Source organism: Myotis myotis, unplaced genomic scaffold (assembly GCF_014108235.1).
Source record: "Myotis myotis isolate mMyoMyo1 unplaced genomic scaffold, mMyoMyo1.p scaffold_m19_p_13, whole genome shotgun sequence".
NCBI classification, from domain to species: domain Eukaryota; kingdom Metazoa; phylum Chordata; class Mammalia; order Chiroptera; family Vespertilionidae; genus Myotis; species Myotis myotis.
The window spans coordinates 55,991,959-56,013,193 of NW_023416317.1; the positions used below are offsets into that span (position 1 = coordinate 55,991,959).

At 61.9% G+C, this 21,235-nt stretch overlaps 3 protein-coding genes across 15 annotated transcripts in view; all 3 read right to left on the reverse strand.

Moving 5' to 3' along the window:
• Positions 1-604: 604 nt before the first annotated feature.
• Positions 605-5,460, reverse strand: RBM15B (RNA binding motif protein 15B). The gene has a single exon (XM_036333442.1). The coding sequence runs from the start codon at positions 3,821-3,823 to the stop codon at positions 926-928; it is 2,898 nt and encodes a 965-aa protein (XP_036189335.1). The 5' UTR covers positions 3,824-5,460; the 3' UTR covers positions 605-925.
• A 139-nt stretch (positions 5,461-5,599) lies between these two features.
• On the reverse strand, positions 5,600-8,802 carry MANF (mesencephalic astrocyte derived neurotrophic factor). Its single transcript, XM_036333443.1, is given in 5 exon segments — positions 5,600-6,028; positions 7,148-7,289; positions 7,879-8,006; positions 8,590-8,727; positions 8,730-8,802. Coding segments are annotated over 5 exon segments (666 nt in total). The 3' UTR covers positions 5,600-5,843.
• Positions 8,803-9,801: 999 nt separating this feature from the next.
• The window catches only part of DOCK3 (dedicator of cytokinesis 3), a 182,516-nt gene continuing 171,082 nt past the window's right edge, over positions 9,802-21,235 (reverse strand). For 6 of the 13 annotated variants that reach the window (XM_036333427.1, XM_036333428.1, XM_036333424.1 and 3 more), the window contains 6 exons: positions 20,739-20,886; positions 18,163-18,281; positions 17,434-17,521; positions 13,653-13,775; positions 13,091-13,173; positions 9,802-12,375 (listed from right to left, as the gene is read on the reverse strand). In XM_036333427.1, coding sequence (XP_036189320.1) covers positions 11,866-12,375; positions 13,091-13,173; positions 13,653-13,775; positions 17,434-17,521; positions 18,163-18,281; positions 20,739-20,886 — 1,071 coding nt within the window. In that variant the 3' untranslated portion in view covers positions 9,802-11,865. The remainder of the gene's footprint in view (positions 12,376-13,090; positions 13,174-13,652; positions 13,776-17,433; positions 17,522-18,162; positions 18,282-20,738; positions 20,887-21,235) is intronic. The other 7 variants (XM_036333432.1, XM_036333429.1, XM_036333425.1 and 4 more) reach the window with 7 other exon arrangements.

Here is a 21,235-nt window from a genome sequence, read left to right on the forward strand (position 1 = left end):
TTCTGAGCGACCCGAGGGAGCGCTGGGATTCACAAGTTCAACAAGCAAGCACAGCTGCCTCCCACCCTCCACTCCAGCACGTGGCCTCTAGTGTCCCCGGGAGTCTGACAGCTCCGTGTCCAACCGGGTGTCCCTGGGTGGCCGCATCACGGCGAGAAGGGAGGCTGAACAAGAGGGAGTCCGCACGGATCTGTAGCACCAAGACCCTTGGGCAGCAACATTAAGATCACACAGCTGCCAAAGACCACCTGCTTCCGAAAAGGCCTGGAGACGGGGTGCTCTGTCCAACAGCTACAGCTCAAACTGACGGGCACACCAGCTGTTTAGGGCCGAACAACCCAAACCAAAAACTACCGCAGCTGCTCCCTATGGACCCGAGGCACACCCCCTCCTCTGCATGAGCTCTGCTCAGCTGCCTGCTCTCGGCCAAGACGGAAAACCACTGTGAAGCCAGTTCTGACTCAGCCCAAGGAGTTGAGGGACTGAGAACCACCAACGCAGCAGGACTTGGCGATATACCGGTGCCAGAAAGATGACGGGCATTTTGTGGGAAAGGTCTTCCATCTTTGAGGGGAAAAAAACTTGATTAAACCAGGACTCTGAACAGGATTAAAAATCCATCCTCTGACAAAGGCTTTACTGACAACTTTCCATACAGTTAGTCAAAAAGTAAAAAAAATACAGAACACAGCAGACAGTATCTCGTACACTAGAAACCAACATGACAGGAGTCCCTTCTCATCACGGGAAAAAAATCCCCAAAACCTAAGAACTCAGTTTTGGTGGGGACAGGACTTTGGTCTCCCACCTAATGAACCAAAACAACCCAGCAGAAAAGTCAAACCGAGGGGGTAGGACTGAGGCAGCGGATCAGGTTCTAAAATGACTGCTTTCGTGACACAAGTGGCGCTGGGAGGCGTCCGGGCTAGGCAGTGTCCCTCACTATAACGATCACCATGTGCTCCTCCTCCAGCTTGCCCAAGGTCCTCAGTGCCGCCTGGAGGTACTGCTGCGAGAAGTCGCAGGGCGGGAAGGCGTAGAGCATGCCCGTGCTGTCTCTGCCCTTGGACCCACCCACCGGCAGGCTGATCACACCGGCCGCCTGCTTCTGTTTCAAGTAGGAGACCAGGTTCCTGAGAAGCCGCCTCTGTAGGCCTGGCTCCACCAGGGGCATCCCCTCAGTGCCAGGCCCGCTGGGGGCGGCCTGCGTGGCCAGCAGCACTGCGTAGCCATTGGGGCTCCCCTGCTTGATGCGTCGTGTGACCTCGTCGAGCTTGGGCTGGTCCAGTCGGAGGCGCTGCGCAATCTTCAGCTGAGTCAGCTTACTCCCGGAAGAGTGGTCTTTGAGGAGCCCGCTGATCACGCCCTGGTCCCCCTCGAGGACGTGCATAGATGTGGGGAAGCAGCTGTTCTTCAACACCAGCAGCCCGCTCCAGCCCAGCGGCAGCGTCTGCGCGTACTCCGAGAGGTTCTTGAGCTTTTTGGTCTCATGTTTTGGCTCTTCGAGAGGCTTTGGCTCAGCCTCTGTGGTCCGATGGTTGCGCTCGCTCTCACGGGTCTTCTTCCCGTGGGCAGCGTCTGGAGCCTCGTGGTGGTGGTGGTGGTGGCCCCGCTCCTCAGCCCCGTGCCTGCTGTTGCTGAGGGAGTTGCTGCCCGACTCCTTGGTCCCCTCGTTGGAGTGGTTTTCCTTGCGGCTGCGCTCAGGGGTGCGGTCGGAGCCTCGGTCGGCCTGCTGCCCACCACCCTTGGTCCTGCTCCGTTCCTCGTAAGGGGAGTGGGTTGTCCTCCCACGGTCACTGGACAGGCTCCTCCGCTTCCGCCTCTCCTCCCAGGGCTTGGGCAGGCCCCGGTCCCCGTCTCCTCCCCAGCGCTCCCCGCTGCGGCTGCGCACAGAGCGGCTGTAGCCCTCCAGGCTGTTCCTGCGGTCAGAGCTCTTACCAGGGCTTGTCCAGTCCCCTTCCAAGAAGGTCCGGTCTCGGTCTGAGTACAGGAGGTGCGGGGGGGTTCTGTCCCGCACCCGCAGGTCCGGGTCCAGGTTGCGGTGCCGGGCATACCCATCTGGGAGAAGGTCGTAGTGCACGGGGAGGGGGGAGGGCTGGTACTGCTGGGGATACCGAGTCTCCTCTGCTTTGGCAAAATCCACCCGCAGCCTGCGGTCTGGACCACCCAAGGGAAAGCCCCTCATTTTAGCGCAGGCGGCCTGGGCGGCGTCCAGGCTCTCATACTGGATGTAGGCAAAGCTGTCTCCTTTGACATGATCGATGGTCCGAATGCTCCCAAAGCGGTCAAACTCCCGGGCCAGAGCGGCCAGTGAGGTGTTAGGTCCCAGGCCCCCCACCCAGAGCCGGGTGGTGGGATTGGCCTTGCCGTAGCCGATCTTAATGGGGTTGCGGCCAATCACCCGGCCCGACATGGCCACCTTGGCCCTGTGGGCCATGTCTAGGTTCTGGAACTTGAGGAAGGCGTACGCACCGCCCTGGCCACGGGCGGGCCTCTTGATGACCACCTCCTCGATGATGCCGTACTTTTCGAAGGCCCGTCGCAGCTCCACCTCCGACACGCTGTGGTCCAGGTTCCCGATGAAGAGGTTGCGCGTGGCCCGCTGGTCGTCCTCGGGCATCAGGTCCTCCTCGCACACAGCCGGGTAGCCGTAGGGGCGCCCGCGGTCGTCGTACAGCCCGTAGTAGTCCAGGGCCCGCTCCCGGGACAGTCCCACGGCGGCGGCGGCAGCATCCAGGGCAAAGGCGGCGGCGGCGTGGCGGGCCCGGGGCTCTCGCAGGGGCGGGGGAGCGACGGGGGACAGCGAGCGCTGCTTGTACTGGTAGCCCCCGTGCAGCGGCAGGTAGCTGAGCGGGTCGGTGGGCGCGGGCGGCCCCGGGGGCGGCGTGGAGGCGGCGGCGCTGCTGCTGCTGCTCCTCCGGCTGCTCCCGCCGCCGCGCAGGTACACCGGCTCCACCTTGAGCGGCCGGTCGTAGAGCAGCAGCTGGCGGGCCAGGGCGTGCTGGCGGGCCTCGCGCGCGTCCTGCGGGTGCCGGAAGTTCACGTAGGCGACGCGGCCCAGCTCCGGCGTGTGCGACAGGCGCAGGCTGATCTCGCCGAAGCGCTTGAACTGGTGGAAGAGCCGGTCCTCGAGGTGCTCGGCGGGCAGCGCGGGGCTGAGGCTGCTGATGAGCAGCGTCTTGTACTCGGGCGCGGCCGCTGACGAGCCGGGACCCGCGGGCTCGGCCCCGGGCGGTGGCGGAGGTGGTGGCAGCGGAGACGAGCGAGGCGAAGCGCCTGAAGCTCCCGGGTCCCCCGAGGCCTTGCCGCCGCGTCCCCCGCCGCCGGCGCCTGAGCTCGAGGAGCGGCCGCTGCTCACACGGTGATTGGCGTCCCCGGCGCCGCGGCCGTCGCGATGCCCACTCCCGCCGCCTCCGCTGCCGCGGGGTTTGTCGCGGGTCCGCGTTGGAACCGGGTGCTTGGCGCCGCCGGAGGCCTTGTGCGCCGCCCGCCGCCCGCCCGCCTCCGCCTCCCGTTCGCGCTCCCGCGGCCGCTTAGCTGATGACGACGAGCCGCGCCCGCTCGGGCTCGAGTCTCGCTCGCTCTGCCTCTTCATGGCGCCGGCGCGGCGGGCGGGCGGGCGGCCCGCAGGCCCCTCAAAGCGGCGGAGGCGGCGGCGGCCGAGGAGGCAGCGCCCCCGGTGCCGCCATCTTGGACAAAAGGACTCGGCGCGGCGGCGGGGCGGGAGCGGCGCCCAAATGCTGGGCGTCGCGTTATCAGGCTGCGCCAACTGCGCCACGTGACCCGCGGTGGGCGGGGCGAGGCGGCGCCGCGCGTGCGTCATCGGACTGCGCCGTCCAGGGCCACCTGACCCCGCGGCCGGCGGGCGGTGCTTTGGCGCCACCGTGTGGCCAACGCAGGTGAGGCTGGGGCTCCACTGGAGTCGGTCCTCCCGGGAGCGCGGCTCGCACCGCTCCCGACCCTCCCTCTGTGCGCGCCGGGACCCGCGGCCCTTTTACGCAGTAGCCCTCCTGCCCCACCACGCGTCTCCCGACTGGGGTTCAGGGCTGACCACCCCGAGGATTGGAGCACGCCGCTGCCTAGGCCCGGCCCAGGACCCACTCACAACTCCGCTCACCTGCGGCGCCCCCAGCTCCTCATCCCACCCACCCAGAGGCGTGGCTACTCATGTGGAGGCGAGACTTGTCTAGGCCAAGGCGCAGGGACCCGAGGCAAACCTGCCATCGATGGGGTGGGAATAGGCTCCTTGGCCCCAGACGGTGGCTGCCAGGGCGAAGGGAAGGCCACGTCCACTAGTTAACCTGATTGCCACCCGCCTCTTCCAGGGGCAGGGCCTCCTCTCCGAGGTGAAGTGCGGGGAGCCAGGGAGAGGTGCTGGACCCATCGCAGAACCTGCCCACTGAAGCCACAGGAACGTGGCTGCCCACCGCACTCCCCTCCCGCACTGGACAGCAGCTCCGGAGCAGCCAGAACAGGTGCACTGGGAAAGGCCTTATAAGAAACACCTGTAGCACTGCATGCCCTGCTGAAACCTGCTCCTGCACAACCATGGGGTCAGCCCTCGGGCGGGCAGTCTTCCCTGTCTGGTGGCCTGGTGGACACGGAAGCCCTGGGAACACAGACCTAGGGGGCTGAGACAGATCCATCTTCCAAGACTTCTGGCTCCAACCGTGGATTTTCCCGGCACTTTTTATGGGCTCAGGACACTGCTTGTCAGATCTTAAGAGCCCCCTAGTTCCCCCAATCAAGGAAGTCTTGGCTTGAGAAGTGGCTCAACCTCTGGTGGTCCTCAGACATGGCGCTGCCAAGCCCTCTGGGCAGTACCGAGGCCCTTATGTAGGCAAACCGAACTCAGGAATTGCACACAGGAGGTCTGAGGGCTGAGCAAGTCCTTGGCAAGAACTGCTTGTCCTTCCTGTCAGGTGGTCTCTGCGGGTCCGAGAACAGATGTTTCCATTGAGTCACAGCTCCTGCCCAAAACTGGGTTTCTGAGCACCAACCCCCCAGAAAGCAACTAAAAAACCGGATGTGGGGACAAGCCCCGAGGACCTCAACTGCGACTTCTCTCGGGGAAAGACGAAGGGCAGCCTCACGGGCTCTTCTGACAAATCGCCCCCTCCTGGTCTTGCAAAAGCCCCATGAGGCCTAAGGCTGGTACTGACACTAGACCACAACTCCGATGAGCAAGTGCGCACATGGCCAGATCTGCAGAGTAGCCAGGTCAAGAGCATCTTAGAAACGTGACTGTGCTGAACAGCTACTGACGTCGTCGCAGAAAACCACCCTGCCTGGACGTAAGCCCTTACCTTGTATTTCAGACTCCACCCCCTGTGCCTCCCAAGAAGCTGGGCAGCCTCCAGCCTGTCACGAGGGTAAGATAGTCACTGTGGGAATTAAGCTCAGCTTCCTCCTGGGCCTCCCCCACACCCCGCACAACCCGCCAGCCCAGCCCACATCCCACCCTGGCATCTCCAGCACTGATGCCCGTCGGGGTACCAACGTGAATGGACCTGGAAACTCTGTAAACCAGAAAGCATAAGTCGGTGGGATCTTCATGGGGGTGAGACACTATTTCAGTGTTCAATTCTCCAAGGACAGCTAGAAGTTTTCTTCCTTTAATAAAAAAATCCCAGACACACTTTGAAGTCCCAGAGAAAACCAGCAACAGAAGGAAGTGACCCCCCGACAGGGGTGCTGGAGAGCCAGCACCATCAGGAGAGCTCCAGGCTCAGGCTCCACACCTGACTTGTCAGGAGCTGGTCTAAAAATAAATTACAAAACGCTGTTTGGGGAAGACACAGCTGAACTGTTTCTTTCCCTCAAGGGCCGCAGGGATGGGCCGACTACAAATCAGTCCGTGAGCTGGCCGCCTTGGGGGCGTACTTGGGCATCAGTTCATGGATCTTCCGGATGTAGTCGGACTTTTCTGCACAGCCTTTGCATGTCTCCCCCCAGTCGTCCAAGATCTTCTTTAGCTCTTTAACTCGCAGCTTTTTCAGGTCCACCGTGCTCAGGTCGATCTGCTTGTCTGGAGGAGAGCAGGACAGTTACCAGCTGGGCGGGGCGGCCACAGACCCCAGCAGGCCCAGGCTGGATCCCCTGCACAGCCAACCCACCCCTTAAACAAGCGGCCCTACTGGTCATGGGGAGACAGTTCCAGACACACACAGGTGTGCGGTCCCATGCCCCCAAGGGGGAGGTTGGCCTCTTCACCAGGAAGGCTGGTCTCATGCTGGCAGTGTCCACCAGACATGCAGTGTCACCAGGGACAGGGATGGAGGTCACAGCCTAGTCCTTCAGGAGGAATGTGGCTCCCCCTCGCCCAAGCGCCTCTTGAATAGTCATGGTAGAGGTCAAGTTACGTAAAATGACCGTTTCAGGGCTACAGAGCGGGTAGATCCCCCAGCCCATTTCCCAGCACAGGCCCTGGTCAGGCCTCGAGTCAGGAGCTCACGCTCCACTCCTTGTGACCGAGAGAGGCCGGCGCCAACTGCACCTCCCAGGGGCTCTCTCCAAGGCCAGGCGTCCTTGACACACGTGGGTGAACACAGGACTTTGGACACTCAGACCACAATGAAATGTGTTGGTGACACTGAAACGTCAGAAGAAAACAACTCTTCCTGGTCCTGACCCTTCTTTCCCAGCAAAGACCTACGCACAGGAGACGCCGCGGCAGCCGCAGCTCCTGGCCAGCCCGGGCACGCACTTCCTTTCAAAATTATAAAGCGCTTGCAGCCAGGAAAGCCCGTTAAACCAAGGAAGGCCACACCACACCCCTCCTCAGCCCTCAAACCCATGTCCCCAACTTTGCCCAGATTAACAGCCAGATCTTTCTTCACCAACCTGCAAGGCGCCCTGCGACCAGCTCACCACCTGTCATGCCACACTGGCTGTCTCTGCCCTGCCTACTTCCTCTGTCTGGAATGTTCTTCCATTCCCTTGGCTAATGTCCCACCTCCTACAAAGTTTGCTGAAAAGTCACCCCAATGATACCTATTCTGACCTCCACCCATCAGGATGCCAGATCTGCACCCCCCTTAGCACCGTCTGCCATGTTCAGCCACATACACACGAGGGCTCTCGTGTGTCACCCCACGACGCTGGCACCGAGTCGCAGAAGGCCTGTGGCGTAGGCCCGACCACTCACCGTACTTCAGCTCGCAGATCTGGCTGTCTTTCTTCTTGAGTTTCTCGCAGATTTTCTCCACGGGGATGTGGTGGGCCAGCGGCTTGGACACCTCGTTGATGATCTTGGTGGCGGCGTCATCCGTGGCCCCAATGTAGTAGCACTGCAGCAAGGACACGGCCTCAGGAGAACGCCCTGCCGCCTCAGAGCGCCTCCTCTCTGCCCGGCCTCCTTTCCCCAGGCCACGCCTGTCCTGGCGGTCAGACGCGGTCCGTGGGAGCCCCGAGTCCTGACACGCTCAGTCCCAGAGCTGGCAGCCACCACATGAGGCTAAGAGCCACCAGGGTTCAATCCTTTAAACAGACAGACAGACAGAACCAGACTGCCAGGGAAATGAAAGCTACAAAAGACACGCCTCACTGGGGCTCCTGGCCTCCATGGGGCCCCAGCCCACCCTGTGCACATGGTACCTCTGTCCTCGCTCATGCCGAGCTCGTTCTGGCCTCTGGGCACTCCCACTGGCCGTTCCCTCGGCCTGGGATGCTCTTCGCCCACCCATGACCCTTCCCCTCTCCACCCCACCACCCACCCTGCGTCCTTCCCTTGCCTGTCACTCTCCTCCCCGGGGAGTCCCAGTAACCGGACAAAACATGTGACAACCGCAGAGAAGGCAGGTCAGTCGGGTATGAGTTCACCCCGGACTCAGTCGGGCCTCCGCCCGGGCCTGCGGGGAGGGGTCACCAGCTACTCACCAACCGATTCTCTTTGCCTCTTGCTTCACGGCAGAAGTTTACAAGTTCTTTTTCGATAGAGGCCGGTGAGAAGGTGACATCTCTGTCTTTGAGGTCCTGGTAAAATCTTCCCAGGTAAGAAACACAAACTGGAAAAGAGAGAAGGGAGAGGATGCTCAGCCACCGCCCAGCGGCACCGGAGGAGGCAGCGGGAGGCGAATTTCCCGGCGCCCGTTTTGCTCCGGGGCTCACAGTCCGGCAGAACGCGGGCGGGGTCCCCGGGACACCCAATGCCCACAAACAGCTCCTCCCTCTTCCTTCCATGAAGTCTGACCCAGACTGAACGCGGCCCGGAGATGGCCTCACTGTGACCTCACAAACGGGCAAACCGGCGGCCGAAGGGCAGACGAGCCAGATGCTGCTGATTTCCACACACACCGGCCCCGAGGTGCCGGCCGCCCTCCGAGAGCCGCTGCCCAGGGGCGGGGACGGATGAAAGCTCCGCGATGTGCCCATGTCAGGCCGTTCTCGGTACCACCGGGTCCTAACTTTTTCTCGCCCCACGTGATGTTTTCTATGCCCGGCCCCGGCCCCTCTTCGGGCAGATCCCGCTGGGACAGGCCGCCGCCGCCCGTTCCGGCCCCTCTTCGGGCAGATCCCGCTGGGACAGGCCGCCGCCGCCGCTAATTCCGGCCCCCCCGCGTCGAGTCAGGCCCGCCCGCCCCGCCGTACCTTCGCAGTCGCCCGGCCGCAGCGCCCGGCCGCCCGGCAGCACGCTCAGAGCCAGCGCCACCGCCAGTCCGTGCGTGGCCCACATCCTCCTCCGCCGCCGCCGCCGCCGCCGCCCGACTGAACCGCGCCCGCCGCGGCCTCCAGGTTCCGGCCGCACGCCGCAGCTCCCCATTGGCGGGCAGCCCCGCGCCCTCCCACACGCCGCGCCCCCATTGGACCACGCCGGCCAGAGCCCAGACGGGCGGCTCCACGCTGCCCTTCCCCATTGGCTGGTGGCGGCACCGCCCCCGGCTCTCGACAGTTGTCGGCCGCTGATTGAAGCAGGGCGGCCGCCGGAAGCGGGGGCGGCGGCGGCGGCGGCGGAAACGGCACGGCCGCCATCTTGGGTAGGGGCAGCGGTTGTGGAAGAGGCGGGGCGCCTTGGGCTCCAGTGGCGTCGGCCGCCGTCCGGCGCCTGCTGAACCGTTCCGTTTCCCCGTTCTGGGCCCCGCGCCCGCCCAGAAACCCCCTGGGCCTCCCCGCCCAGGGCTTCGGGGTTAGTCGCGACCCGGCGAGGCTGGCAGGGAGGGCGGCCGCCGCCGGCAAGGCTGCGAGGTGCTCTCTCCTCAGCGATCCGTGGGCGGGCAGCCGCCTCTGCGGGGAGCCGGCGCGTGCGGGCCCGCAGGCCGGGTCCGAATTTCCCCGCAGCCGTGCGCGGCCGAGGCTCCCCTAGGAGGGGCGAGCTGCCCGCCGCCTGGCCGTGGGCGGGGAGGCCGAGCCCCGAAGCCTGGCCGAGGTGGCGGGTGCGGGACCCGGACCAGCGCGGCGGAGGCTTCCCCTTGGCGCCCGCCCTTGGACGCGGGACAGGCCGCTCTGCGCCGGGCAGAAGGGCTTCTAAGGGGCCAGGCCCGGAGCCCAGCGGCTGCTCCCGCCAGTGAACGCAGTGGGTCAGCGTCAGGTATTCATCTTTAATTCAATCACAGCAATCGGGGAGCGGGGAAGGGCGGTCGGGCAGGTATTTACATCTGAAAGTCACATTACTCGTAGCTTCAGAACATGCGACCAAATATATACAGTAAAGTACCTCTTGGGACACCAGTACACATTTTTTTCTTTTAACTTTGCTCTCTGGTACAGATAATTTTAAAGTCACCCCTCCCCCCCTTTTTAAACATAAATACACAAAAGAAATGGTGAGAAGTGTTCTAATTTAAATAAGCACAGAATGCCAGAGGTTAAAAACACATTTATAGGGCTGAACACCAATTGGACATCACACTCTATACATTTTTTGCTCAAATTCCTGTACAAATACACAGCATTCAAATAGGTATTTACAAATAAGCTCAAAAGAATGAAAATCAGTATTTCACAATCTTCAGAGGATTCTCACCTCTGACCTCCCACTTCCCCTCAGACTGGCTGGTTCTCCAAAAGGGATTTGGAATCTGCTCTCTGCATCCGGTTAGGGGAGTGGAGAGCAGACGCCCCTGGCTCACCTTGGGCCACCTGGTGCAGAAGGGAGATGGTGGTGAGGCCTTGTCCAGGACCTGACACCCTCCTGCCTAAGAATCAGATACAAAGCTGGGGCCCAACCCTCACACTGAACACCAGGCACCAGGCCCGGGGCTGCCCTCTGAGGCGGCCTGCTTGCCTGTGTGCCAGCCGCTCCGCGGGGGCACCCTCCCAGCACCACCCACAGGCCCTGAACGCTGCCCTGTCTTTCCTAAAAGGTTACTTGCTGGCATTCCTGTTAAACAGCTGGTGTTTGTTTACAAGAGAAAAACACCCTGACCATGGCCTGTCTGTTCGGAGCGAGGGGCAATGACAGGGTCGTGGGCCCAGGCCCAGCCGGAGGTCAGACAGGCCAGCCGAAGAGTGACAGGGAGACACCTGCTCAGCGCGGAGAAGGCAGCCTGTGACCATCAGAGTTGTGAACTCGAGCAAAAGAAAGTCTGTAGACTGAAGTAACTTAGAAGCACCCGGTAGAAGACCATCACTCCCCCTTCTGGCCCCCCCATAATAAAGCAAGAGGAAAGCCGGTGCTCTGACCCGAGAGTCCCATGGATCCCACTGCGTTCTGTCCAGCAGACGGGAGGCTGGAGACACTGCCTCCTGCCCGCCCTGAACCCTGAGTGGTGGTCCCCACCGCCCGGAGCAGGGCCCTCCCTGCACTTGGCACTTGGAAGAGGATAATTCAACTTACGTGCTCCCTGACTCCAAAAGGAGACGCCCCTCCTCACCCTGCTCCCCCAGGAGCTCGCTGACCTGACCGAGAGTCCTCAGGGCTGGGCAGCCTGGCGGGGCAGCCAGCCCCCTGCTCAGAGGTAGTGCTGAAAATCCCTGACTCAGGAGCTGCCTGTCAGGCGGTCTGGCCACCTGGGAAAGCTCAGGATTTCCGGCCCCTCACCTCGGCCTCACTCCTACACCAGCTCCTCTCTCACCACGTGGCCCCGCGGGCCTTGGGGAGGAAGGTGGCCAGTCCCTTTGGTTCCACACCCCCACTCAGGCCCCGGAGGGCGGAGCTAACCTTTGCAGATCCATTCGCCAAGGGGGCTCCTGCAGGGCATGAGGTGTACTGAGTGGAAGGGAGCAAGTGGTCAGAAATAAAAGCAATGGAGGGGACTATCCAAGACAGCTGGAGGCAGGACTGGCCGGTGGAAGCCTGGCAGTGTGCCCTGGGCATGCAGTCAGGCCAGGTCACATGCCTGGGCTGGCAGGTTGGCCCAACCAGCCCCTCAGTTGAGTATTCCTGGACAAGAGTGGGCAGGTGGGCAGGCATTTGTGCAAAACGGCTTGTAGCCACTTGTTCACCACCTGTGACATGTAGTTCACATGGTCTGCGCAATCCCTGAATACAACCATGAGCTCTTCTGTCCACACAGCAAAAGAAGAGGTCCTAGTGCAATTTCCGTTCTTCTGTGCATCTCTACCCTGGAGGGGGCCTGGGCTCCTCCCCAAGGCCCCGCAAAGCTGCGAAGCGACTCTGTCTGTGCAACACCTCCACAGAGCCCCCCGTGGCCTGGAACTGCAGGAGGAAGAAAGCATCTACTGCGCACAGATGAAAGGGAAACCCAGAGAAATGGAAACGTAGAAATGAAATAAAAAGAGAAGCCACAACCCTCATGCTGCTGTGGCCTCTGCACATGGCGACACACAAGTTCACGGCAGTAGAACGGCGACTCGGTGGCTCTCTCCTGAGTGCCAGGCCTCTGCTCCTCGGGGGGGACTGGCTTTTCAGACCTGGAATGGTCGGGCGAGCTGCTCTGAGGGCGGCGTCCCAGCCGCCTGCCTGCCTCACTGCTCCCCGCGGCCATGCTCCCAGGCCAGGCGGGCCTGCTCTTCTTTGATGCTCCCGGGAGGCAGCGAGGCCTTGCGGTGCAGGCCCCGAGGCCTGTCTGCCTCCTCGCGCAGCAGCACACCTTCGTCATGCTCCAGGGCCGGCAGGCGCGGGTGGTAGGGTTTGGGAGGCAGCGCAGGCGGGTCCATGGGGTCCTGAGGGAGGACACATCCCGGGGCTGAGTGGCTGCGGCATGGCTGGGCCTTGATGGAGTCCAGGACGGCTGACTCAGAGAGGCTGTAGTGAACGGGGAGGTAGGGCGGCTCAAGGTCTTCATCGGCATGCCAGGCCTGGCTGGGCATGGAGTCCATGGTGTCGGTGCGAGGCGGGGCCTCGGAGGGGTGCCCAAAGTTACTCTCGCTCAAGGAGGACACGCCACTGCTGGCGCTGCCGGACAGTGTAGAGTTGCTGCCGTCCAGGCCCGACTGCGGGCTGGTGGGGGAAGCTGGGATGGGGTGGAGAGGAGACTGCAAAAGAAAGGGCGGACATGTTAGAATTCCTCTCCCAGACAGGCCGACAGCCACGGTGTGGAGAAGACCAAGTCTGCTTGTAATGAACTTCAACAGGACCTCCAGCAGCAGCCCCTGCTCCCTCTGGCCCCAGAGCCCCGGGGAGCCCCAGAATCACCTGTATTTCTGTGGCCAAAACACAGCTCTGCCCTGGCTGCTGGGCATTTGTGCCCCCAAAGCCAGGTGCTGGGCTGCTGGCTGTGGCTCTCGGGCACTTGCGAAGGCTAGGCCAGGCCGGCTGGGCAGGCAGAAAGAAACCTAGTTGGCCATGGACCAGATGAGTGCATTCTGCTGCTAAAATCTGTGATAGTCTTTTCCAATTTGCAGAAAAATTAGTGAGTTTTTAATAAAGCTTTGGTGCCTGATGCGTCTTGCTTTGGCCTCTGGTTTAAAATGCTCTGCTGTCCATCACAGGCTGCTTCCCTCTTGAACTGTTCGCTGACACCTGGTGGTGGTAGCAGAGTTGCCCACAAGGCCCTCTAACCCTCTACCCCCTCACAGTGGCTGCGGATACACTGGTCACCTGCATCCCGAGTGTGGCTCTGGCCCCTGCGGCTCCGCCAGGCTGGGCTCTCCAGGACAGGTAGGGAGAGCCGGGAGCTTGGGAGACCCAGGGGGTAGAGCAGATGAGCTGACACCTACAGCCGGGTGGGCTGTGCCTTCAGTACATTACCTTGCGCAGGGTCCGGGCAGGGAGGGCCGGGGGGGTGTCACCCAGGGGGTGGTGGAAGGTGTCAAAGTGTAGGGAGTAATGACCTGCAAAGGGAACAGAACCACAGCCTTAGCTGGGGCCTCTCTGGGCTGCACACCAGCACATCTTACTGGGCCAACTGGGCAGACGAGGGAAGAGTATCCTGGGAACCCCTCAGCATTGAAGGCCACAGAAAAATCTCTCATTGAAGTTCTCCAAAACACAGGCTGCTGGAGTGAAAGACACGCGTGCTACACGGGAGGTCAAGAAGGCCGGTGTCAGCGTGGAATAGCCGCAGGCAGCGCAGGCCCGCCCACTGCTGGGTGATGACGGTCGCAGTCCTGGTCTTCGGCCTGCCGGGCTGGAAGCCTCACCGACCCCAGGCCCAGCAGGCCCTTCCTGGGGCGGGGCTGGTTCTTCCTCTGCCGAGTCAGCCCAGAGCACCAGAGCACGGCCCGTCTTCTCAGCCTGGGAGGCTGCTGCCTTTGCCCGAGCAGAGCTGGCGACCAGGGACTATCTGGGGACCCGCTGGAGGCCTTCTTACCATGCAGCAGGCTTCGGGGAGGCACTGGGGGCGCGAGGATGCGCCCCATGTGGGCAGACAGGAAGGGCTGGGCCTCTCGGGCTCCACTATCCAGGCTCCAGCTGCTGGGGGCTGCGGGCACTGCTGAAGGTGGAAACACACGGCATGAAGGGAAGTTACTTCTTGAGCCGCTCGTGGGAGCAGCCCACCCTGCACTGTGTACCCAGCACAGGTGGGAGGGGCATGCCAGCCCCTGGGGCAAAAACACTGGCCCAGCAAGACACTGGCCCTTAGGTGGGAGCGGCCAGGACCAGGAACCGCAAAGATGGCAACAGAGCGACCTGAAGTGCGAGGAGCATCAGGATGAGGCAGCTGAGAGCAGGTGCCACGCAGCGAGCGCCTGTAGCCTGCGGTTCGCCAGGAGGAGAAGAGAACAGAAGAGGCGAGAAGAGGCCGAGGAGGGGCTGACGGGGCCAGAGCTGCTCAGTCAGGAGTCCCGGGAAAGCGGGGAGCAGGATGGGCGGGGCCGCACAGAGGCCCGTGGTAGCCTACAAGCTCTGCCCTTCCCATGGCTTCTGTGCCCCCGGGGGGTTAGGGCTGCTCGAGGTGTTTTCTAGGCAAGGACCAGCGTTCACTGTCCCCAGGCAGGGAGAGCATAAAGCCCGTGTCACGCCCAGGCGTGCCCATGGTGCTTTGGGGCATGCAGAGCAGCCCAGTTCTGCACCCACATGCCACAGATGCCGGTGGAGTGGGCCTGGGACCGAGGGAAACCTATAGTGTCCACCTAAGAAAGGGGTCAGGGCCAGACTCCTGGCCCCTCGGCCACAGCTGGGGGAGTGACTTCCCGGAGAGGGCGGCAGAGGAGGAATGGCTGGACCTGGGGGCCCGAGGGCCACTGCAGGAGACATGGGAATCCTGTTGGCCAACTCCTCCTGAGAACAAATATGAGAGAATAAACCTGCCCTCTCGCTGACGGAGCTGGGCGAGCGGCAGGATGGGCGTGCACAGCCCAGGGCCTCCTCACTGGCGTGCTCTGAGGCGGCCGTGCGGAAAGTGAGCTGAGGGGCCAGGGTGTGGGCCCTTCCTGCTCCAGGTGCTGATGGGGAAGCCGGGGCCCAAGGGGCCTGAAAGGCTCTGGAAGGGAAGGAGCTGGAGTCCAGCCTTCAAGGAGGCCTGGCCAGGAGGAGGGGCTGTGCCCCATGTGGTCCAGGGAGAAGTGGTGATGCCCATCCTCTTCTCCTCATTGGTCAGGACCTGGCGTGGGCTTGCGGCAAAACACAGGGCAGAACTCTGCTACCTAAATAGCCTCAGTTCCAGGGAAGACGCTCAGTGCCCCGGGATGGTTGGTGGCTGTTGCCTGGCGGGAGGGCAGGCGCTCAGCTGTGGGAGGGGAGGAAAAAATGTGGATTCCACCAGGAGGCCTCAGGGAGCCTGAGCTGCTCACAGGCCCTGCTCACAGGTTCTCCCCAAGACGCAGCGCCAGCTTCCTGGTCCTCAGCACCGAAGCGCTCTCTACCCCAGAAGAAAAGTTTGTCTCCACAAAAAGCTGCTGCATCTCAGGGAATAAGTGGCTTGGAGGTGGGTCTGGGCAACTTCTCCAAAGGGGTCCTGAAGCCCAAGATCTCACAGGCACACCTAGGCCCTGGGAGGATCATGGGGTTGCAGTTCACCCACAGGGCCCACTTGCAGTCAGGAAGGCTATGGGGAGAAAGCAGCGAGGCTGCAGTGGTTTAGGGGGCCCTGGGCCCCACCTCGTGAAGCAGAGACCATCAAGCTGGCCCCGCAGCCTGTGCTGGTGAGCAGGGAGGCCAGGGCACCTCTGCCAGGCAGCACGCGGGCACTGGGGCTAGAGGAGAACCTAAGGTGGAGTGCCTCTTGGAAGATGGGAGCCCCCCGGTGTCCCGGCCGCTTCTTTCTCTGTGTGTAACTGGGTCCAGCACGGGCCTGCAGTCCCCAGTGCACCGCGCACAGCCCCGAGGGCAAGCTTGCCTGGTCTGGGAGTCACTGCCTGGCAAAGAAAGACAGCTGCCAGCGAGACGCGGAGCCCTCATGGGACTCAGGGTCCTGGTGACGCGAGAGTGGGACAGGTTTATGCAGCTCCTGCCCTGGAGACCCAGTGAGATTCGGTCTGTTGTTCCCTCGAGGCACTTGCTGGCCTTGTGGCGTGGACCAGCTTGCTCTGGGCTCAGCCTCTTTTCTGAGACCCCGTGCCTTCCCACACCTGCGCAGTGCGGCCGGCTTCCTGCACAGCCTGCCCCAGGGGCCTGAGGTTCTCCTGGATCCAGCTGGTGTCAGGTCCTTGTCTGGCCGCCAGCACACGCTTGACCTCCGAGCCTGTCTGTGCCCTCGGCTAGCTCTGCGGTGGCTCCACATCTCAAATGAAGAAAAGCCGCTGAGGATTCTGGTGGAGGCCACACAGGCTCTGACGTGGGGCGCAGGGTCCAGGTAACTGCATGTTTGGGGATGTGCACCCTTGAGGCTAGAAGGCACCTGCAGGCAGTTTTTATGGCCGTTGTGGTGGAGCACCCAGCGGTCAACCGAGCTCGTGGGCCAGTGTTTGTTGTACTTGGAGGACACAGGCATGTCCCCTCTAGAGAGCTAGGGAGCAACAATGACAGTACGCACAGCAGACATCACTCGGTGAGGAGGGGAGGGGAACACAGGGAGACGGGCTGATGGGGCCCAGGTTGTGTGTGGGGAGCAGGCTTAGTGGAGTCCCCAGAGTCTTAGCAGGCTTAGCAGCAACCCCTCTGTTAGAACTAACTCAGGTCTCCATGGCTGGGGCTTTGGGCCAGGGTCATGTGGGTCCCAGCCTGATCCTTCCATCAGCTGGAGCAGAGCACAGGGCAGCGCTCCTCTAGCTAAGCAGCTCTGCTCTAGGGACTCCTGGCCGCATGCACATCTGGTGCGCTGGCACGTGTGAGACGGACTTAGCACCGTGGCCAGAGTGGCTGCCGGGACTGGACTCCCTCCTGGTACCTGGGCCTCCCTTGCCAGGACTTTGGGAAGTCCACTCTGCCTTGGCCTGTCCTCCCTATTCCTCTTGGGCTTGATTGGCCGCAGGCCTGTTCAGAGCAACAAGGGGGGTCCCTGAGGGCCCGCGCCGAGAGGGGCCATAGGGGCCACAGGGCCTGCTGGGTTCTGGGCTGATCTGGAGGCACCAGGGGAGTGGTGGCCGTGCTTGCACGTGGCAGTTCCCATAGAGGGGGCCCCGGGCAGGTGGCCACGAGGGGCTCTCTGAGCTGGGCACTGGGGAGGGAGAGATACAGACTAACAGCATCCTAATTTTATTTGTTTATTATTTTTATTTTTTACAGTGTTTCTGATTCTCAAATTTTATTTTATTTATTTATTTATTTTTTGTTAATCCTCACCTGAGGATATTTTTCCATTGATTTTTTTTTTTTTTTTTTTAAGGGAGAGTGGGAGAGAGAGGGAAAGACAGAGAGAAATATTGATGTGAGAGAAACACATCGATTGGTTGCCTCCGGCCAGGGCCAGGGCCCGAGGAACCTGCAACCAAGATACGTGCCTTTGACTGGGATCGAACCCGGGACCCTTTGGTCTGCAGGCTGACGCTCTACCCACTGAGGCAAACCGGCTGGGGCAGGATCTGAATTTTAGCATCAAGCAGCCTTGGTTGAACAGTGAGCACAGGAATTGGTGAGGACTCTGGACAGACAGACAGGCCTGGATGCTGGCCTGTGGCTCAGCCTCAGCCAGCTGGTGCTCAGGGTCAAGAGCCAGATGCTCAGGATGGGGGCCCCTGCGGGGAGGGGGCACGGGGAAAGGGAGACAATACCTTTTTCAGCCACAGACAGATTGGGGTCGCTGCAGGGCTTGCAGGCTCCGATCACTTGATGGAACAGGGCTGGCTGGAAACTTGGCAGCTGAGGGAGAGAAAAAACCATCACAACAGGTGAAAACGACCGGTTACACCCTGGGGGCAGTGCTGTGGGCCACAGGTGCCAGGGCAGGGAAATCAAAGTGGAGGCACAGCTCACGCCTGAGGTGCCGGGAACCTGGGCACCCGGGCGGGCTGTCCGGTTGCGGCCTGAGCACTGCCCTGCGCAGCATCGAGGCACCACCCTCTCGTCTCTGGCTGGGCACCAGCTGCCCTGGGCATGGCCAAGGACACAGGCACCGGAGGCTATCTAACTCTGTCCGTCTGTCCTGCAGGGAGACGCACTGGCGGAAAGGATTCAGGGACCTTGGTACCCTGGGTGCTGGCCAGTTTAGCCTCCTGGGGCATGGCCAGACTTTAGGGATGAGGAGTCCAGGAGGCTGGCCAGGACAGACAGCCACACCAGCAATGGCAGCACCAGCCCTGCCGCCCGCCTACCCATGCTGCACTCTGTCTGGGTGGCTGGTCCTCAGAGTCCCTGCAGTCTCCACCCGGGAGCCCAGCAGCCTCCTGAGGTCTTGCAGAGAAGGGGGGTGCGGAGGACAGCGCAGGAAGCTAGCAAGGATGCCGTGCAAAGCCCAGGCCGGCACACTGGCGGCGGAGGGCGGCCCGCAGCTGGGCTACTACCTGTCCATTCTCCAGGACGGCTGCTGGGTACATGGCGCTGCTCGGGCGGTCCCGGTGCGTGGGCAGCAGCAGCATCATCTCCCGGGCGTGGCGGTACTTATCTGGCAGAGAGGGAGAGCCTGTAACCAAGTGAGAACAATCACGCACAGATGACGAGTCACAGACGGAGCGCCTGCAGGCGAGCGCCCTGGGCCAGGGAGCTGGAGGTGAGCCTTGCGGTGGGTGAGGAGGAGCTCAGCAAGCACAGGAATGGAGCAGCTGGGGGCGCACGGAGGCGGGGGCACGGGGCGGTGCAGCCCCACAGGCCCCCTCCCGAGGCCCAGGCAGGCTGTGAGGACAGCGAGTCTCTGGTGGAGAGGGGTGTGGCCTGGACGCTGGTGTTGGGGGCCCAGCTTGTAATGGAGCGGTCACACAGACAGACACACCGGACAACACAGCGGCACATTGGCACTGGACACACTGTCTGCACGCACTCACCTTCTCCAGACACCACGGGCCCTGTTCGCAGGCAGCCTCCTCCCGCCTCTCCCCGGTCCCAGGCCCAGCGCCTGGCCTCTGCCTGCCTGGCCATCCTGCCGTGGCCGGAAGCCAGGTGGCTCTAGGCTTTCTCACTCAGACCTGCACCTCCGTGGACACGGGGCCGGGGGGGAGTCTAGAAGTTGTGGGGCTTTCCCCAGGCTCTTGGGTTAATGGGCTCATGCTCCTCTCCTGTGAGGCCTCCATGTAACCTCCTCTGGCCCGAGGGGGTCATGAAGGCCAGGCCACGCCGAGGTGGTGTGACCCACACAGCTGGAGGCCCCGGCCCTGTGAGGCCCTGTCCTCGAGGGGACCGTCCACGGCAGCAGTGAGGGGAAGCGCGGGCTTCCCCGGGAACGGGGGTGCACACTCACGGCGCCTGGAGGCCCCTGTGGTGCCATGACGAAGGGGTGCTCCGTGCTACCACTGACGCCCCCAGCTCTGCCTCTGCTCGGGCAGCCCCTCCTCTGGTAAGAGAGTGACGGCTACTTCTTCTGAGACATTTAAACTGTTTCTAAGCTGACACAGGGCTTCACGGCGATAGAGGTGCGGTCTGGTGGACCCCGCATGGCAGTTACTCGCGGAGGGTCCATCACCCCACGCTTCCCCAGCCCAGTCAGTCTGACCACCGGGAGCTGCCGACCTGCCGGAGCTGAGGCTGTGCCGTGCCAGCCAATCGGCTCCAAGGTTTCCGAAGCCACAGGAACCACAGCCGAGCGTGGCTGGGCCCCGCGAGGAAGGCCACTGGTGTGGCCACTCCTGGAAGTGGGGGCGTGACTCCAACATGCAGGGTTCTCCAGGGCACTTTCTCCACGAACGCCGTCTCCTCACCCATGACACCAGACATACCCCCCCAGAGTGACCACCTCCTCTGTGCGGCCGGCCTCCTGTGCGCCCTCACGGGGCGGATGCTGCGCCTGGCCAGGGGCGGGGCACGGATTCCCCAGGCGGCCGGCATGTGGATGTAGCCAAGAACTGACTTCCTGCTCTTTCTCACCATTTCCTGCTTTGGCCAGATCTGTCTGCTGCCAGAAACGGGAGGGCTCTGACCAGCCTTTCTCTACAGAGAGTCTGGAATTTGACCCTGGTGACAGCATGTCTCCAGAGAGGGGACCCTCAACGGCTGCCTCCAGCACACACATGCCCCTCCTCCACGAGGCGGCGTCTCCTCCCCCACCCTGGTCCTGGGTCGGCCTCACTGATCGCAGGGCTGTTACCGTCCTGCACAGCCAACGCTGGGGCGCACTAGAGCTTCGATGCCACAGCTAATTTCATTCCACCGCAAAGACTTCTATTGAAAAGGTCAAAAAATCAAATTTCACTGCAGTTAACTACTATCAGAATGTAAAAAAGATACTGCTCTCAGAGAACAATATTTATCCGTTTGAATAAGAAATCAAGCAAAATTTGGCAAAGTAAATAGTTTTTACAGAGCCGCCTCTCCTGAGTAAGCCTTTCCCAGCAGACCGCGCTTGCTGGGCTACCGTCACTGTTGCTTCAGCGCCCGCTGAACTGTCACGCTGCCACGGTGCCTGCTTCCTCAGGACGCCTGCTGCCCTAACTCTGATCTTTATTCTTGTAACATTTCAGTGGGAAAGGACTGAGCTTCTCCTAGGCCAGTGACGGCGAACCTTTGAGCTCGGCGTGTCAGCATTTTGAAAAACCCTAACTTTGGTGCCGTGTCACATATAAAAATGTTTTGATATTTGCAACCATAGTAAAACAAAGATGTATATTTTTGATATTTATTTTATATATTTAAATGCCATTTAACAAAGAAAAATCAACCAAAAAAATGAGTTCCATGTCACCTCTGACACGCGGGTCATAGGTTCGCCATCACTGGCCTAGGCGGTGTCCTCCTGAGCGGAGAGGTGAGAGCTGGCTACGTGGGGGCAGCTCAGAGCGGGTCTGACGCCAATTAGAGAGCGGTCTGGAGCTAGAGACCTGCGTCCTGAGCGCTGGGAGCACAGGTGCGCATGCTCCCAGAAGCCACAGGTGAGAGGACAGTGGGGTCACGAGGCCCTTCCCCTTCTGCAGGCGGCACCTGCCTCCCTTACCTCGGGCACTGGAGGGGGCAGAGGCAATCATCTGGGATGGCGCTGAGTGAGTGGAGCTCAGGCTGGAGGAGGAAGGGCTTGCCTGGGATGAGGACAGAACAGACACGTTGGTGACGGAGCCCTGGTACCTGGGGTTGGGAGACGCGAGCTGCAAAGGGAAAAAATCAGCAGGATAGAGGTCTGAACGGCCAGAACTGTAGGACTGGCCTAGACTTGGCTTCTTCATGCCATGAGGTGCCCAGACCTGGTGACTAATGCTGTACCCTGGGCCCTGATGGAGGCCAGGCTCATGGCTGGCACAAGGGCCACCCTGGGTGGACTGTAGCGATGGTGCCTGCAGGAAGCAGGGCTCAGCCATCAGGAGTGTCAGGTAGGAGTCTGGCAGAGGGTCTGCCCCTGGGACTGAGGCCTGGGAGCCGCCCATGACGGCTGGAGGGAGGCAGTCCTGCTGGCTCTGGGTGTCCTGACCTCAGTAACTGGAAAATTAGGCAGGATGT

Bases quoted from the DNA above. Each gene is read 5' to 3' on its own strand.
- RBM15B (XM_036333442.1), bottom strand. From the start codon at position 3,823: ATGACGCACGCGCGGCGCCGCCTCGCCCCGCCCACCGCGGGTCACGTG.